General features: G+C 42.8%; 1 protein-coding gene across 4 annotated transcripts in view; it reads right to left on the bottom strand.

Moving 5' to 3' along the window:
* Positions 1–17,520, bottom strand: part of AFG2A (AFG2 AAA ATPase homolog A) — a 312,752-nt gene that overhangs the window by 54,327 nt on the left and 240,905 nt on the right. For 2 of the 4 annotated variants that reach the window (XM_073341065.1, XM_073341067.1), the window contains one exon: positions 5,212–5,376. In XM_073341065.1, the coding sequence (XP_073197166.1) occupies positions 5,212–5,376 (165 nt within the window). Of the gene's footprint in view, positions 1–4,029; positions 4,245–5,211; positions 5,377–17,520 lie in introns of those variants that run through there. The other 2 variants (XM_073341066.1, XR_012158550.1) reach the window with 2 other exon arrangements.

The raw sequence follows: 17,520 nt of genomic DNA, 5'->3' as shown, positions 1-17,520 counted from the left end.
AGGTGACTTCTTGTGAAATATGTTTAGTTGACATCTCTGTCTGCAGCTGCTTCTATCGCTTAGATTTATCCTTGGCAATCCTCATGTCATCAGAGTCAGTAAACATTGACACAGGTACAGGAACCAACTCATGTGACAAAATATTCTTGCTCTCAACCTCTTGTGAAATTGCTTGTTAGCCTATCATTCTTGAATAGATAAGGTTAGTGTCAAATACCTTTGTTGGCCTAACCTGTCTGTGCTTTTTTTTACCACTGCGTTTCTGCTATCCTTGGTATTGTGTCATAGAACCCTGTGGGCCAGCTACATTCAAATTCTTGCATTTGGCAAATTCCAATTGTAACTGCGTTATCTACACTGACTGATGATGGTGTCACTCTGTCAAGGACAATGTTTAGTACTGCGTCTGGGTGTTTTTACAACTGACACCCTTTATTATTGTTCTTGGGTGCTCAATGGGGTCTCATGGATCGATGCACATATCTCACTTCTTCCTAATGGCTTCCCTGTCCCTTGCACCTGCAGCAATGCTTGACTTCATTTCTCTGGTAGATCTCTTGAATTTGTGCCTCTTTGGTGTTATTTAGGTTTGCAATGTCTTCCACCAGCCAGCTGCATATGTGGAGGCTAGGAGCTCAAGTCCTGAGAGTCTCTGGTTTCAGTATGATTCCAATGATGTCACAATAACCATGAGCATACCTCGGTTTCAATGTACCTGTCACTCCATACACCACCATTCTATATTCCTGGTGCATGAAGAAAACAGCTGACTGTGTGTGAAGTTTTCATTACAAAATAACTGAAATTCAATGAAAGTGATTTCACTGTCACCTGGTGTGTAAATCAGGAGGGAAATGGTAATAAGTGCTCATATTTCAAAATGCTCAACAGTGAAAAGGTGTCATCAAAAAAACTGTAGTGTACAGTTGCATCTGAAGAAGTGGTTCCTTATCCACGAAAGTTTATGCCCAAATAAATCTGGTAGTCTTTAAGGTGCCACCGGACTCCTCATTGTTTTTGTGAATACAAACTAACATGGCTACTCCTCTGATACAAGGCATCATCAGGCAGTTTCTTTGACTTTAGGCTCTTGAAATTCAGAATTTACAAAAAAACCCACCACTGTATGGACACTAAAACAAGCCACTGCCAAAAACTTGCAAACTACCATACTGAGAGAGAGGAGGATGAAGGTAGCAATAGAGCAGAGTCACACAGCTTCCTTTTAGTGGTTCTGCTATGTCAGAAGGCAGCAGCTCTGAGGATTGTCAGCAGAACTTCCTAGAAGGGATCTGGAAACAGGGGAAGGGACTGACTGCTTTCAAGAAATATGAAGCATTTTAGAGAGACTGTAATCCAGCCTAAAAGCAGGGGCAAGATAGACATCTGGTTAAGCCAGACCTGGCATGGCTGCAGACAGACCTACCATGTGAATAGCTTGGTCCTGGCAACTGCAGGGAAAATTTGCCAGCAATTCTTAGAAAAAGGGAAATGCCTTTAAGGGGGGGGGGGGTCTATAGCCAGAGAAGTCTGTTTGGGGAGGGAGGGCACACACTTCAGCAAAGATTTGGGTCCTGGCTCCTAGAAGGCTTTATTCTTCCTCACTCCATCACTTGGCACAGGAGGCGAATCCAATCACAGTATTCAAACATTTGTCAAAACAACTTCATGTCACTCACACTTTAAGCCATTCAAATGATCCTTTAAGTTTACTTTAGGCATTTTAGGAGCCATAAGCATATATGCTGAACATACATCAGCATCTGTGTAACTAGACAAGGGCCTGAGACGTTAAGATTAGATCTGAAACCAAACCTCTCCAGAGTTTGGGGGTGTTCAGTTATAGGGGTTTGTTTGGTCCAATATCTGTTGTGTAATATAGACTGACACATGACAAACTCTCAGTTAAATAATATGAACTTTTTGATTTTAGCATTACACTTATAAGGGAAGGAGGGGACTTCACAATTTACTTGTAACTCTTCCTCTCATTATTTATGTCGGTTCTTCTCACAAATGAAATGCTGAAAAATAAGTACAGTAAAATTTCAGTTATCCTAATTCCCTTTATCAGAAACTCCTAATTATCCGAATGCACGTTGTGTCCCCGATGCAGCCCCATATGAGTTAATCAGCCACCAATACAATGTCAATTACTTTCTTAGTGCCTGTTAGCACTAATCAACAGTTTTGAATTTGTATAGCAGTTCTGAGCGGTTACCTCCAGCTACTGAGACCTAGCAGCATCCTGTTTCAGATGCAAGAGCAGTTTGGCAGGAAAATGTCAAAAGAAAACAATCTGTGTTGGATCTAAAACAGAAACTACAGATTCCAAAGGTCCTAGAAAGGGGAGAAAAAGTTGTTGATGTAGTGCACCACTGCAACATTGGTAACTCCACCATCTGTGATAGCTGGAAGGCAAGGGACAAGCTGCAGAGATTTGCTGCAGCCGTTGGCACAATGATGACAAGTGACAGACTGTGATGAATCATTTTCATAAAAAAGATAAATAATTCAGAATTAAATTATGTCCACTGTGATAATACAATTTTGATATTTTAATAGACTCAATAAAGTTGTTTATTTACTCTGTAATAAAGTACATAGTATTAAGCAAACATCTGCATTGCTCCCTTCATTTCCCGTATTTCTGTATCAGTGAAAATGTAGCTCAAAATAGCACTTCCGTTTATCTGCATGCCTGGTTATCCAAAAGTTTCAGATGTCCCCCAGACCATTCGGATAAATGGGAGAGTATGTACATTATTTAGCAGACTATCTTGGTACATCATTTATGTATATGTTCTTTAGATAATGACAAGGAGTGATGAGTTTCCACTCTGTGCACTAACCATGGCACAAGGAGGATGTAACAACAAATATGTTCATTAAGAGAAAGGAAACACGCACACCCAGCAGATGAACAGAGATACTTCTGAGGGTCATAAGTGATGATAGGAAAACATACAAATATCTGATCTGAAAAAATGCCATGCACGGAGGCTAGATGAATGCTATTATTACTCACTGTGCTATTTTTACTTAGATTAATCTGTATTACTCACTATCTATTCAGCTCATTTTGCAATAGTTCAACACATCTCTACAAGAAGCTCCCTATTTATACAGCATCTTATAGACACAAAACCAAGTGTGTTTCCTATTTCTTTGGTATACAAAAGGGTAGAACAGTGGATATGGGAACTTGCCATTCAACAGCGGAAATTATTTGTAAAGCTGGAAACTGGAGACACCAGGAAGAAAAGGCCTTAATGAAACAGTGCACTGTCAGTGCCAACCATCAGACATTTTACATACACTTCCAAGGAACACTCACTTTAGAAGTTCTCTTTGTGCTGGTTTTCTCTGTCACTATTACTATACTTCATTGAACAATAAAAAATAAAAATATTAACACCATCATAAATAAGATTACAATATATGCTATCCCAAGAACAGTTTTTTGAGCAGATGCAATCAATGACAAGTTAGGTTATTTTGATTTTGACTCTGCACAAAGCCACAGTCAAGGGGCAGATGCTTCTCTGTGAGCATCAGTTAAATTACAGGAAGTCACCACTTGTGCGTTAGCTGAGTCAAGTTCAATAGAATCCCCCAAATATCCTGAATTTCTGGTATCATGCACAGCAGTTGCACTCTGGGGAGAGGATACTTTTCAAAAATTTTATTTTATCTTCTCAGACGCTTATAACTTGGCCAAATTTGGGTGAATTTTCACAACAGATGGCAAGAGGCACATCCCTGATACCAGGCATCATGCCAAATTTCCAGTCCTTGTTCCAAAGCATGGAGGAGCTAGCGCTTCTCAACATAATGATTGCAAGAGGTTTTTTTTTAAAAATGTGGGAAACAACACGTTTTTCCTATCTTCGTTCTGCGGCAGACAGCCAACATGCAAAATTTCAGCCTAAATGGTTTAAGACTGGCAAGTTGAAAAGCAACTGAAAACAGGTTCTTACAATAGAAAGTTTTAGACAACCTTAACTACAGGCAGCTCCTACCACCTCCATCTACAATAACTGTCCTAGTAGAATCTAAGTATAGGCAATGCACGTAACATGCCAATAGTTAAGCATGCCCAACATTTTCCATTATAAGACCCTTTTTCAGTTCTTCTGCAACAAATACAACACAGGTCCTATACACCAGAGCCTCATTCACGACACAGCCTTTATTAATTTTTAGAACATTGTCCATCCTGTACACTGAATGAAGCAGGGGTCCTGTGGAAAAAATAGTAAGTGATTACATAATTAAAACCCAGGTCATGTTGCATATGCACAAGGGGACCAAATGAAGGTGGCCTGGGCAGCCTTAATTCTGGCATTTCCTAATTTTTGAGTGTTTGACTTTGCAACCATAATAACATTCTTTTAACAGTTTTTTTTTTTTAACATTTAATTTAACTAAATAAAATGAGGAAAGGATCACAGGTTCTACAGAGAAACTGAATTAACTAGTAAGCAAGGACTACATGGTTGCCATTAAAATGCCAATATTTATCAGCAACTACCACACAACAGTATCTGAACTATGAGTTTTCCCCCTATTATTAGAATAGGAAAGAACTGTGGTAACTGTGTAACATCTGCAGACAAAAGCTGACCTTTTCATAGGGAATTCTGTAAGCTGGAAAATAGAACTACCTTGCTCTCTCTCACAGAGAAACCTATAAAGGGGTGCTGGGGAAGAAATTGTCTGAAACTAACTCCTCATAGAGATTCCCCCACAATATTCCATGGCTGTCTCCCTCCACACCCATCAAACATTAAAGATGCCCATAGATCTGTGGGAGGCCAGAGCCAATCATTCAGAGGACCTGTGCCTTCACACTAAGTTTGCGCCCATCCCCACAACCCAAATTTCCTGTTAGCATGATTCCAATACAGCCATCTTCCCAGGGACCATCCATCCATCCCATCCCCATGACCATGGCTTTGTTTGGAACCACTGGTGCAGTGGGAACTTCATGGTAAAGATAACAGCCTAAGACTGTACTATTTTTTCTGGGCAATCTCCAAGGAACCTGACAAATAAGGAAAGAATATTGTATTCTCAAGTAGGTATATATATATTTGCCTTTAGAATTCCCCTCACTCAAGTAAGTTGATGGTATTTGTGTTAGATTTTTCAGAAGGATAGTTCTGCGTTTTCACTCCCCAGCCACCAGCAGAGTACAGAACGTTTTACCTCTGCTCCTGAATATTTCTGCGTCTGTAAGACGAGCTCCTCTAAGCAGACTTCATCACTGACTGGCATGGAGCGAAACTGAAGTTTAAAGATTTCTCTTCGAGTTTTGGTATCTGGCAAAGGCACATAGATGATGCTGTCAATTCGTCCAGGTCTCATCAAAGCCTATAAGGAAAACATCACACAAAACCAGTTAACAAAAACGAAGCAACTCAATAATAAAAATCACACATGGAGGATTTTTCCCTCTGATTATACTAACAGTTAGGCCATCAATATATAGCATTATGCTTGTATATTAGGATTTTTCAGTAAATGAAGAGAAACCAATGCTATTTCTCAGATTCCAATAGAGCCATGTATTGAAACCAAAGTATAACTGACATTTTCCTAAAAATAATCTAAGACTTGTTTCAAGGAGTGTTGGAACCTGACAGATGGATAAATGGCTATTCTTGCCACAAGTTATGATCTTCAATTAAAACTACAGCAATAAAGTTAGAAAATATAAATGTTACACATCCTTGTTATTTTGCACTGATCTAACGTCTTGTCAGTCTTTAGAACAGAAAGAAAGGTAATCCTTTTAACCCCCTCTTTTTTTTTTAAAGACAGAAAAGGTAATGGTAGGCAGCAACCAATGACATTCAGTTTCAATAACGAAAAACATGAAGTTTCACGAACTCTGTAGCTTAATAATTCTGATCATCAGTATAGTCCGATCTCAGTGGAACAGTTTTTTCTTCTCCTGTGCCACAGGACACAAATTAAACAAACGAAGAGAGCTACAATCTAAGTCCCCAATCTGGCAAAGTCTTGGCCCTGGTCTACACTATAAGTTTAGGTCGAATTTAGCAGCGTTAGATTGATTTAACCCTGCACCCGTCCACACAATGAAGCCATTTTTGTCGACTTAATGGGCTCTTAAAATCGATTTCTGTACTCCTCCCCGACGAGGGGATTAGCGCTGAAATCAACATCGCCGGGTCAAATTTGGGGTAGTGTGGATTCAATTCAATGGTATTGGCCTCCAGAAGCTATCCCCCAGTGCTCCATTGTGACCGCTCTGGACAGCACTCTTAACTCGGATGCACTAGCCAGGTAGACAGGAAAAGCTCTGCGAACTTCTGAATTTCATTTCCTGTTTGGCCAGTGTGGCAAGCTGATCAGCACAGGTGACCGTGCAGATCTCATCAGCAGAGGTGACCATGCAGTCCCAGAATTGCAAAAGAGCTCCAGCAAGGACTGAACGGGAGGTACTGGATCTGATCGCTGTATGGGGAGATGAATCCGTGCTATCAGAACTCCATTCCAAAAGATGAAATGCCAAAATATTTGAAAAAATCTCCAAGGGCATGAAGGACAGAGACTATCACAGGGACCCGCAGCAGTGAAACTTAGGAACTTAGGCAAGCCTACTAAAAAACCCAAGAGGCAAACGCCCGCTCAGGGTCAGAGCCCCAGACATGCCGCTTCTACGTTGAGCTGCATGCAATTTTAGGGGATGCTCTTACAACTACCCCACCCCGTCTGTGGACACCTGCAAGGGGAGAGTCTCACACAACAGGGATGAGGATTTTGGGGACGAGGAAGATGATGAGGAGGGGGAGGTTGAAGACAGTGCACACAGGGCAAGCGGAGAAACCGTTCTCCCCGACAGCCACGAACTGTTTATTACCCTGGAGCCAATACCCTCCCAAGGTGGGCTCCTGGACCTTGAAGGCGGAGAAGGAACCTCTGGTGAGTGTACCTTTGTAAATATAATACATGGTTTAAAAGCAAGCGTGTTTAATGATTAATTTGCCCTGAAGACTTGGGATGCATTCGCGGCCAATACAGCTACTGGAAAAGTCTGTTAACGTGTCTGGGGATGGGGCAGAAATCCTCCGGGGACATCTCAATGAAGCTGTCCTGGAGGTACTCCCAAAGCCTTTGCAAAAGGTTTCTGGGGAGGGCAGCCTTATTGTGTCCGCCATGGTAGGACACTTTACCACGGCACGCCGGTAGCATGTAGTCTGGAATCATTGTATAAGAAAGAATGGCAGCATGTGGTTCCGGTATTTGCTGGCATTCAAGCAACATCTGTTCTTTATCTCTCTGTGTTATCCTCAGGAGAGTGATATAATTCATAGTCACCTGGTTGAAATACGGGAATTTTATTAAGGGGACATTCAAAGGTGGACGTTCCTGCTGGGCTGTTTGCCTGTGGCTGAAAAGAAATCATCCCCGCTGTTAGCCCCGCAGTGGTGGGAGGGGTGAAGCGATCATCCCAGAGAATTGTGTGTGTGTGTGTGTGGGGGGATGAGTTGGATTTGTGCTGCACGTTAACCCGAAAACATCAGCCCCTCCTTTTAAATGGCCAATGTGTCTTTTTCAGTTTCACTCTCCCTTTTTTGACTTCCGCAGCTGCAAATGTTTCAACACTGCCACTAGCATCTCCATCCCAGAGGCTAGCGCAGATAAGAAGGCGAAAAAAGAGCACTCACAATGAAATGTTTTCTGAGCTCATGCAGTCCACCCAAACTGAAAGAGCCCAGCAGAATGCGTGGAGGCAGACAATGGCAGAGTCCAGGAAAGCACAAAATGAACGCGAGGACAGGAGGGACGTGCAATAGGACAGGTGGCGGGATCAAGAGGAAAGGTGGCGGCAGCATATGAGAGGAGGCAAGATGCAACGCTGAGGCTACTGGAGGATCAAACTAATATGCTCCGGCATATGGTTGAGGTGCAGAAAAGGCACAGACCATCACTGCAGCCCCTGTGTAACCAACCATCCTCCTCCCCAAGTTCCACAGTCTCCTCACCCAGATGCCCAAAAAGCGGGGGGGGGGGGGAGGGGAGGAGCTCCAGGCACCCAACCACTCCACTACAGAGGATTGCCCAAGCAACAGAAGGCTGGCATTCAGTAAGTTTTGAAGTGCAGTGTTGCCTTGTTTGTGTGACAAATTAATAAAGAATGCAGGAATTTGAAACAACAATGACTTTATTGCCTCTGCAAGTGGTGATCGAAGGGGGGAGGGGAGGGCAGTTGGCTTACAGGGAAGTAGAGTGAACCAAGGGGGCGGGTTTTCATCAAGGAGAAACAAACAGAACTGTCACACCGTAGCCTGGCCAGCCATGAAACTGGTTTCCAAAGCTTCTCTGATGCACAGCGCAACCTGCTGTGCTCTTCTAACCGCCCTGATGTTTGGCTGCACATAATCAGCGGCCAAGTGATTTGCCTCAACCTCCCACCCCGCCATTAACATCTCCCCCTTACTTTCACAGACATTGTGGAGCGCACAGCAAGCAGTAACAATGGGAATATTGGTTTTGCTGAGGTCTAGCCACGTCAGTAAACTGCACCAGCGAGCTTTTAAAAGTCCAAATGCACATTCTACCACCATTCTGCACTTACTCAGCCTATAGTTGAATAGCTCCTGACTACTGTCCAGGGTGCCTGCATATGGCTTCATGAGCCCTGGCATTAAGGGGTAGGCTGGGGCCCCAAAGATAACTATAGGTATTTCAACATCCCCAACGGTTATTTTCTGGTCTGGAAAGGAAGTCCCTTGCTGCAGCTGTTCATACAGACCAGAGTTCCTGAAGATGCACGCGTCATGTACCTTTCTCAGACATCCCACATTGATGTTGGTGAAACGTCCCTTGTGATCCACCAGTGCTTGCAGCACCATTGAAAAGTACCCCTTTCGGTTTATGTACTGGCTCAGCCTTGGTGGTCCAGTCCCAAGATAGGGATATGGGTTCCATCTATCACCCCACCAGTTAGGGAATCCCATTGCAGCAAAGCCATCCACTATGACCTACACATTTTTTAGAGCCACTACCCTTGATAGCAGCAGCTCAATGATTGCTTTGGCTACTTGAATCACAGCAGCCCCCACAGTAGATTTTCACACTCCAAAATTGATTCCTGACTGACCGGTAGCTGTCTGGCATTGCAAGCTTCCAGAGGGCTATCGCCACTCACTTGTGAACTGTGAGGGCTGTTCTCATCTTGGTATTCTTGCGCTTCAGGGCAGGGGAAAACAAGTCACAAAGTTCCATGAAAGTACCCTTACGTATGCGGAAGTTTCACAGCCACTGGGAATCATCCCAGACCTGCAACACTATCTTGTCCCACCAGTCTGCGCTTGTTTCCTGGGCCCAGAATCGGAGTTCCATGGCATGAGCCTGCCCCATTGCCACCAGGATGGCCAAATTGCCAGGGCCCGTGCTTTGAGAGAAGTCTGTGTCCATGTCCTCATCACTCTCGTCACCGTGCTGTCATCGCCTCCTTGCCTGCTTTTGCAGGTTCTGGTTCTGCATATACTGCACGATAATACGCAAGGTGTTTACAATGCTCATAACTGCCGTGGTGATCTGAGTGGGCTCCAAGTTTGCCATGGTGTGGTGTCTGCAGGAGAGCAGAGTTGCAGGGGAAGCAGTGGTTGGATGACCAGTTTTGCAGACCTACTGCACAGGTCGCTGCCAGGACACAACAGCTGAGCGGGCTGCACGCTTGCCGTGGTACGGCGAGACAAGATCAGCCGAGCAGAGTTGCAGTGGAAGAGGCACTGCGAGACCACCAGGAGAGCAGAGTGCCAGCAGAAGTGGTGGATGATGACAGTCATATAGAGGACCTGCGAGGTGGACTCATAGCATCAGGAGAGCAGAGTGGCAGCGGAAGCAGTGGATGACAATGATAGGTTGCAAAAAGAAAAGGAGTACTTGTGGCACCTTAGAGACTAACCAATTTATTTGAACATGAGCTTTCGTGAGCTACAGCTCACTTCATCGGATGCATACCGTGGAAACTGCAGCAGACTTTATATATACACAGAGAATATGAAACAATACCTCTTCCCACCCCACTGTCCTGCTGGTAATAGCTTATCTAAAGTGATCATCAGGTGGGCCATTTCCAGCACAAATCTAGGTTTTCTCACCCTCCACCCCCCCACACAAATTCACTCTCCTGCTGGTGATAGCCCATCCAAAGTGACAACTCTTTACACAATGTGCATGATAAACAAGTTGGGCTATTTCCTGCACAAATCCAGGTTTTCTCACATCCCCCCCACCCCCATACACACACAAACTCACTCTCCTGCTGGTAATAGCTCATCCAAACTGACCACTCTCCCAGTTTAAATCCAAGTTAAACCAGAACATCTGGGGAGGGGGGGGGGTAGGAAAAAACAAGAGGAAACAGGCTACCTTGCATAATGACTTAGCCACTCCCAGTCTCTATTTAAGCCTAAAGTAATAGTATCCAATTTGCAAATGAATTCCAATTCAGCAGTTTCTCGCTGGAGTCTGGATTTGAAGTTTTTTTGTTGTAATATCGCAACTTTCATGTCTGTAATCGCGTGACCAGAGAGATTGAAGTGTTCTCCGACTGGTTTTTGAATGTTATAATTCTTGATGTCTGATTTGTGTCCATTTATTCTTTTACGTAGAGACTGTCCAGTTTGACCAATGTACATGGCAGAGGGGCATTGCTGGCACATGATGGCATATATCACATTGGTGGATGTGCAGGTGAACGAGCCTCTGATAGTGTGGCTGATGTTATTAGGCCCTGTGATGGTGTCCCCTGAATAGATATGTGGACACAGTTGGCAACGGGCTTTGTTGCAAGGATAAGTTCCTGGGTTAGTGGTTCTGTGGTGTGGTATGTGGTTGTTGGTGAGTATTTGCTTCAGGTTGCGGGGCTGTCTGTAGGCAAGGACTGGCCTGTCTCCCAAGATTTGTGAGAGTGTTGGGTCATCCTTTAGGATAGGTTGTAGATCCTTAATAATGCGTTGGAGGGGTTTTAGTTGGGGGCTGAAGGTGACGGCTAGTAGCGTTCTGTTATTTTCTTTGTTAGGCCTGTCCTGTAGTAGGTAACTTCTGGGAACTCTTCTGGCTCTATCAATCTGTTTCTTTACTTCTGCAGGTGGGTATTGTAGTTGTAAGAAAGCTTGACAGAGATCTTGTAGGTGTTTGTCTCTGTCTGAGGGGTTGGAGCAAATGCGGTTATATCGCAGAGCTTGGCTGTAGACGATGGATCGTGTGGTGTGGTCAGGGTGAAAGCTGGAGGCATGCAGGTAGGAATAGCGGTCAGTAGGTTTCTGGTATAGGGTGGTGTTTATGTGACCATTGTTTATTAGCACTGTAGTGTCCAGGAAGTGGATCTCTTGTGTGGACTGGACCAGGCTGAGGTTGGTGGTGGGATGGAAATTGTTGAAATCATGGTGGAATTCCTCAAGGGCTTCTTTTCCATGGGTCCAGATGATGAAGATGTCATCAATATAGCGCAAGTAGAGTAGGGGCTTTAGGGGACGAGAGCTGAGGAAGCGTTGTTCTAAATCAGCCATAAAAATGTTGGCATACTGTGGGGCCATGTGGGTACCCATAGCAGTGCCGCTGATCTGAAGGTATACATTGTCCCCAAATGTGAAATAGTTATGGGTAAGGACAAAGTCACAAAGTTCAGCCACCAGGTTAGCCGTGACATTATCGGGGATAGTGTTCTTGACGGCTTGTAGTCCATCTTTGTGTGGAATGTTGGTGTAGAGGGCTTCTACATCCATAGTGGCCAGGATGGTGTTATCAGGAAGATCACCGATGGATTGAAGTTTGCAGTCCTACTTCACCGTCTGCTGAAAGCAGCATGGCGCCTGCACAGAAAAAAGGCGTGAAACGATTGTCTGCCGTTGCTTTCTGATGACATGTACCCAAAACTACCCGCAACAATGTTTTTGCCCCATCAGGCATTGGGAACTTAACCCAGAATTCCAATGGGCGGCGGAGACTGCGGGAACTGTGGGATAGCTACCTACAGTGCAATGCTCTGAAAGTTGACGCTAGCCTCGATACTGTGGATGCATTCTGCCGACTTAATGAGCTTAGTGCATGAATGTGGGGACACACACAATCGACTGTATAAAATTGCTTTCTAAAAAATCGACTTCTATAAACATGACCTAATTTCGTAGTATAGACATACCCTTAATACACATGTATAACTTTCTGCACTGTAAGTAGTCACTTTGGCTTCAGTACGACTACTCCCAGTATGTATGTTAAGTATTTGCTCAAGTCTTTCCAAGAGGAAAACTTAAAGTAGAGCAGTGAAATAAAAACTAAAGCTATGTCAGCAGCACTAAAAGTGCATCAAAGATAAAATACAAACAAAACAGAAAAAGAAAATAAAACCTACTCCATTGTGAACCAGAATGAATGTATACCTCAATTCATAACTTGAAAATAATAATAGTAAATGCCCCCTTTAAGAACTCCATTATTTTTGTCCCCAAGATGGAACCGTCATTGAATTCTATATGTAAAATTGCTAAGCTGAATTATTGGACCAATTCGGAGGTCTTTTACTCAGGCAAAATTCCCATTGAAGGTGATGGGAATTTTGTCTGAGTAAGGACTTAAGGGCTAATTCCTAAGTAAACATAAATATTTATAAGGAGTCAGTTGCCTAATTTGTGAGATCAAAGGGAGTCATTTTGATATTTTTGAACAAGTCTAGAAATGGTTTAATATTGTTAATGTTTTATTTGCTGATAGAGCATCTGAGAGATATATACATGCTGAATGCACATAAATAATATTTAAATACACTTTAAACTGGACAATGTTTATAAGATCCAGCCTATAACCTGAATTCTTTTTATGTTACAGTTCTCCCTTGGGCAGGGTAGTTTGAGTTCCAGCTGACTTGAGATATTGCATAGTTGTCCTGGGCTGTCAGCCAATAAGTCTTTTCCCAGCCTGATCATGTCAGTGAAAGTCATGCTGAAAAAATAGTAGGAAAGAGCCTTCCTTCCTACACAGCGTTGATCAAGTTAACACCCTTCCTAAAGTTGCTTTAAAAAGACTGTTGTGGTGCTTTGGGGTGGAAAAATGTATCCTGAATGTTAAGAGATGTCCTGTTATTTTTAAAACTAAAACACGACAATTCTCAACTAGAGAAGCTGCACTATATACAATGAATTCCAACTAGCTACCCATAGCAGCACTGGTGTGTTTATTTAGGAACTTGACACACTAAAGAGACGATGCAACAAGTTTGTAATTCAATGTCAACATCATGTTTATATCAGGACACTGCCATTTTTTCCTCAACATTTTTGATAGAGGAATTTGCAAGTTTCAAGAATGGCCTGGGAAGGTGGCAAGTTTCAGAGGGGTAGACATGTTGAGGAGTCCAGTGGCACCTTAAAGACTAACAGATTTTTTTGGGCATAAGCTTTTGTGGGTAAACATCCCACTTCTTCAGATGCATGGAGTGAAAATTACAGAAACAGGCATAAATATATATTGGTACATGAAGAGAAGGGCATTACCTTATAAGTGGAGAACCAATGTTGAAGGCCATTTAGGTCAGGATGGATGTGGTCCACTCCCAATAATTGATGAGGAGGTGTCAATACCAAGAGAGGGAAAATTGCTTTTGTAGTGAGCCAACCACTACAAAAGGTAGGATATTCGGTATTATATTGCATTCCACTTGCTCCTAAGGAAATGCTTATAGCTAAACTTATCACACACAGAAATCCTGAAATGTTCACGAGTACAATGGTGAACTTCATGAAACGTAGGGTTGGTTTAATAAGGAAACCTACTCAGTTAGGATGTTTCCTGTGGATACAATTAGCCTAATAATAGGGAATGACAATGACTGCTATTTAATTGTGAAAGTGGTACTTAAACAGTATTAAAAAGTATTAGTATTAAATTCTAAGATCTAAGAAGTTATCTAATGAAATTCAAAAAGCAGAACAATTAAAGATGAAATGCAGTGAATATCATATTTATTTTTGTGCCTTTTTTAGCACCATTTTTCACTTCAATGTCTTTTCAGACTGCCTCATGTTTTATGTAATTTCTAATTGATGGCCCAAATAAAAGATACTGTCATATTTTGGCCTTGACTTTACTATATTTTCTTCTTAAAAGAGAATTTTTTAAATTAAATTTGAGTTATGGATGTGCTTGGAGTCCCCAACCAAGTTAGGGCCATCCTGTGCGAGTTGCTGGTTACACACATAATAAGAACCAATACCAGCACTGAAGAGATTACCATCTAAAATCAATAAGACAAAGGGAAGAGAGGAAGAATAGTTATTGTACAGATTGGGAAATGGGAACAGAGAGATTAAGAGACAAACTTTCTCCTACATCCAAGCTCTTCAAGGGACCAGACAAATGGTGGCGAGGGAGTTGCTTGATTCTGAGGTTTGTGCTAGCCCTGGTGAAAGGTAGAGCAGTGAAAAAAGATATATTGGTATGCACACACATAAGAATAGTTCTTTGTGTTCCTGAGCACTTTTCACCAAGAATTATAAAGTGTTTTACAAATGCTGTTTGAAACTCAACACCCCTGTGAGGTACCTAAGCATTATTACTCGCACTGGGGAGTTAAGGCTCAGATAAATTAAGTAACTCGCTCAAGGTCACATAAAGTCCATGGCAGTTATGAGGCTAAGAACCCAGATCTCTTGACTCCCAGGCTTGTTCTTTAGCTACAAGATTATTTTTCCTTCTGAGAACCCCAATCATTTTGTCTCTGTTAAATCTCACCTCCTTCTCAGATTGACTATGCTTCTCAGCAACTGTAATTCCTTCCTGCTGGATCTCTCTCTGGGACCAGCCAACCGTACCACAATAAATAAAAGGCTAAATCTTAAAATCAAATGTGAGTCTTCCACAATGAAAACTACCATATGACCACAGATTTAATATAGACTAGCAGTCCATTGGAATAAGATTGTTACAAGGAATGCTTTAATTGATTTAGGCCTTGTCTAGTTAGGGGGGGATTTTTTTTTTTAAATCAAATGATCTGATCTGAAACATCACTTAGTACCTAGCACAGACACAGTTTAACACCTTTACAAATACACGAGCTGATCTTGCTGTAATCTAGATTCTTCCCTAGGATACACCGTGACCAGCTAACATTATTTTAAAGGTGTTTAAACTGTGTCTACACTAAGTGGTGTTTCAAATCAGGTTAGCTAACTTGATTTTATTTTTTTTAAATTACCCCTTTTCTCATACTGTAGACAAGGCCTTGTATGTAGGTAGAATTTTTAATGTTTTATCTGTGATGTCAGAATGATTACTGTGCTTTACTTTGAGAGAACATGAACCACTTTTAGGTCACACATTTAACTTTATGAACATGCTTAAGTACTTTCCTGAGCCACACACCTGACATCTCTACAGGTTTTCATTTCCTCCGCTGGGTGTGCAGGGAAAACTACCTTCCATCCCTCACCCCTGGGGAAGGTAACCAGAGGTGGTAGTCAGAGCTCTCTCCCCTTCCCTAAGCATCTGAGAGCAGTTTCTGGGTGGGGGAGGAAAGAACAGCAGATACTATTTTTACAAAAGAGGTGTGTCGAAGAGGAAGCAGAAAGAACCCAGCTGTTCCAGGTCACTCTGTTCTCTCCTACAAAAAATGGCTAAGATGCCCCCTGAATCTCCAAGCCCAGGCCAGGAGAGAGAGAGGGGTTGAAGAACCCCTGGAGCCGACTCCCCTGTCCCACATGAGCGCTGTGTGTGTGTATGCATGCATGGGTGATAAATCCCTGGAACTGATCATTGCGCTTCAGGGCTAGAGGTGCGTGTGGAGGATAGGTCGATCAACGGCTATTAGCCAAGATGGTCATGAATGCAACACCATGCTCTGGGTGTCCCTAAACCTCTGACTGCCAGGTGTTGGGACTGGACAACTAGGGATGGATCACTTGCTAATTGCCCTGCTCTGTTCATTCCCTCTGAAGCATCCAGCACTGGCGCCATACACCCCCCCCCCCCCCCAGCCCTGAAGGGCATTGACAGGATACTGGGCTAGATGGACCATTGTTCTGACTAACTACGGCCGTTCTTATGTTCCTAAGGAAAGAGCCACTGGAGTTCACCCTCGCCCCACATGAGGAAGTGGTAATGAAGAATCCCTGGAGCTTCCACCACAGCTGCAGCAGGAACAAAGGGGAGTGCAAGATGAAGAGGCTGATGTGAATTGTGGGGAGCATAGAATTAACTGTTTGCTGCTGAAATATGAAAAATTGATTTGGGGCTAGAAGCACACAAATTACTAGTGGGGGCTGATGGGGCCAGAATAAATTGATGTAAGGCTAGGAGGTACATAATTAATTTATGGTGAGGTGCTAGAGATACAAAATTTGGGGCTAGAAGGGCATACAATTAATTAATTGGAGTTTGGGTAGAAACCCTATATACCATCAAGCAATACTTATGCATATGTGTTTATTTTTGTCATAAGATGTTGGCAGGTGTCAAACGGAGGCCTGAATGCACATAAGCCATAGGTTACTGGTTGCAGGCTATGGAACATTTTATTAACAGAGATTGCATAGTAGCATCCAGTGGGGCACCAGGGCTCAGAAGAGTGAAATGATAATCAAGTAACATGTACCGTCACAAATAATAATATAACATTTTCAATTAAAATGAAAATACTATTGTTTATAAAAAAATGTTCCTTAATCTCTCAAATGTTTTAATTTGAGAAGTGTTATTTGAGGCAGATGTATGGAAAGCTTGTCTCTCTCACCAAGAGAAGTTGGTCCAATAAAAGATATACCTTACCCACCTTTTCTCTCAGTTCTCTAACTCTCATTTCAGGTCTGATCCCAATGGGCTCTAAGGTTGGACTGAACTACCTTCTTGATGCACTATATAGATTCTGTAGGAAAGGTAATTTAAAGGAAAAATGTCCTACTTTAATATAAGAACCCATTTCTTGAGACTCATTACAATGGGGAATGTTCAACACACTAATCCTGCAATTTAAATTAGGTTACTTCCTGAACTTAATACCCCTTCATGTTCAGTGTTATCTGTGCAGTTGTCATTTTGCTAGCTGACACAGAGAGGGAGAGGGACTCCATGATTCTGAAGGAAAGCCATGAACTGCAGGTGGAGGATCCTGGACACCCCAGAGGACTCTGCCCAAGCTCAAAGAACTCTCCAGAGTGGGGAGGAAACAGACAGGGAAACCATACAGCTGTGTTTATTATTTTTTCTAGACCCACGTATCTCTTGCATTAAGTAAAGCATAATGGTGTTTGAAATCCTGTGCAAAGCCTGCCTGTGTATCTGTTCACTTCCAGTCACATAGCCCTCAAGAGTTGACATGGAAACCCACAGCACCCAGACACCCGGAGTTTTGGAAGGGGTGTCCTTAAGCTATAGGGGAATCAGAGGTCAGCACTAGTCCCTGGGGGGTCTCAGCTCTCAGAAGAGGGTGCTAGACAGAGGACCTATACCTCAACAGTGTGCCTAGATTCCCCAACCAAGGGC

This window comes from Lepidochelys kempii, chromosome 4 (genome assembly GCF_965140265.1).
Source record: "Lepidochelys kempii isolate rLepKem1 chromosome 4, rLepKem1.hap2, whole genome shotgun sequence".
NCBI lineage: Eukaryota > Metazoa > Chordata > Testudines > Cheloniidae > Lepidochelys > Lepidochelys kempii.
The sequence above is the reverse complement of the archived record's forward strand: the minus strand, read 5'-3'. Positions and strand labels throughout refer to the sequence as shown.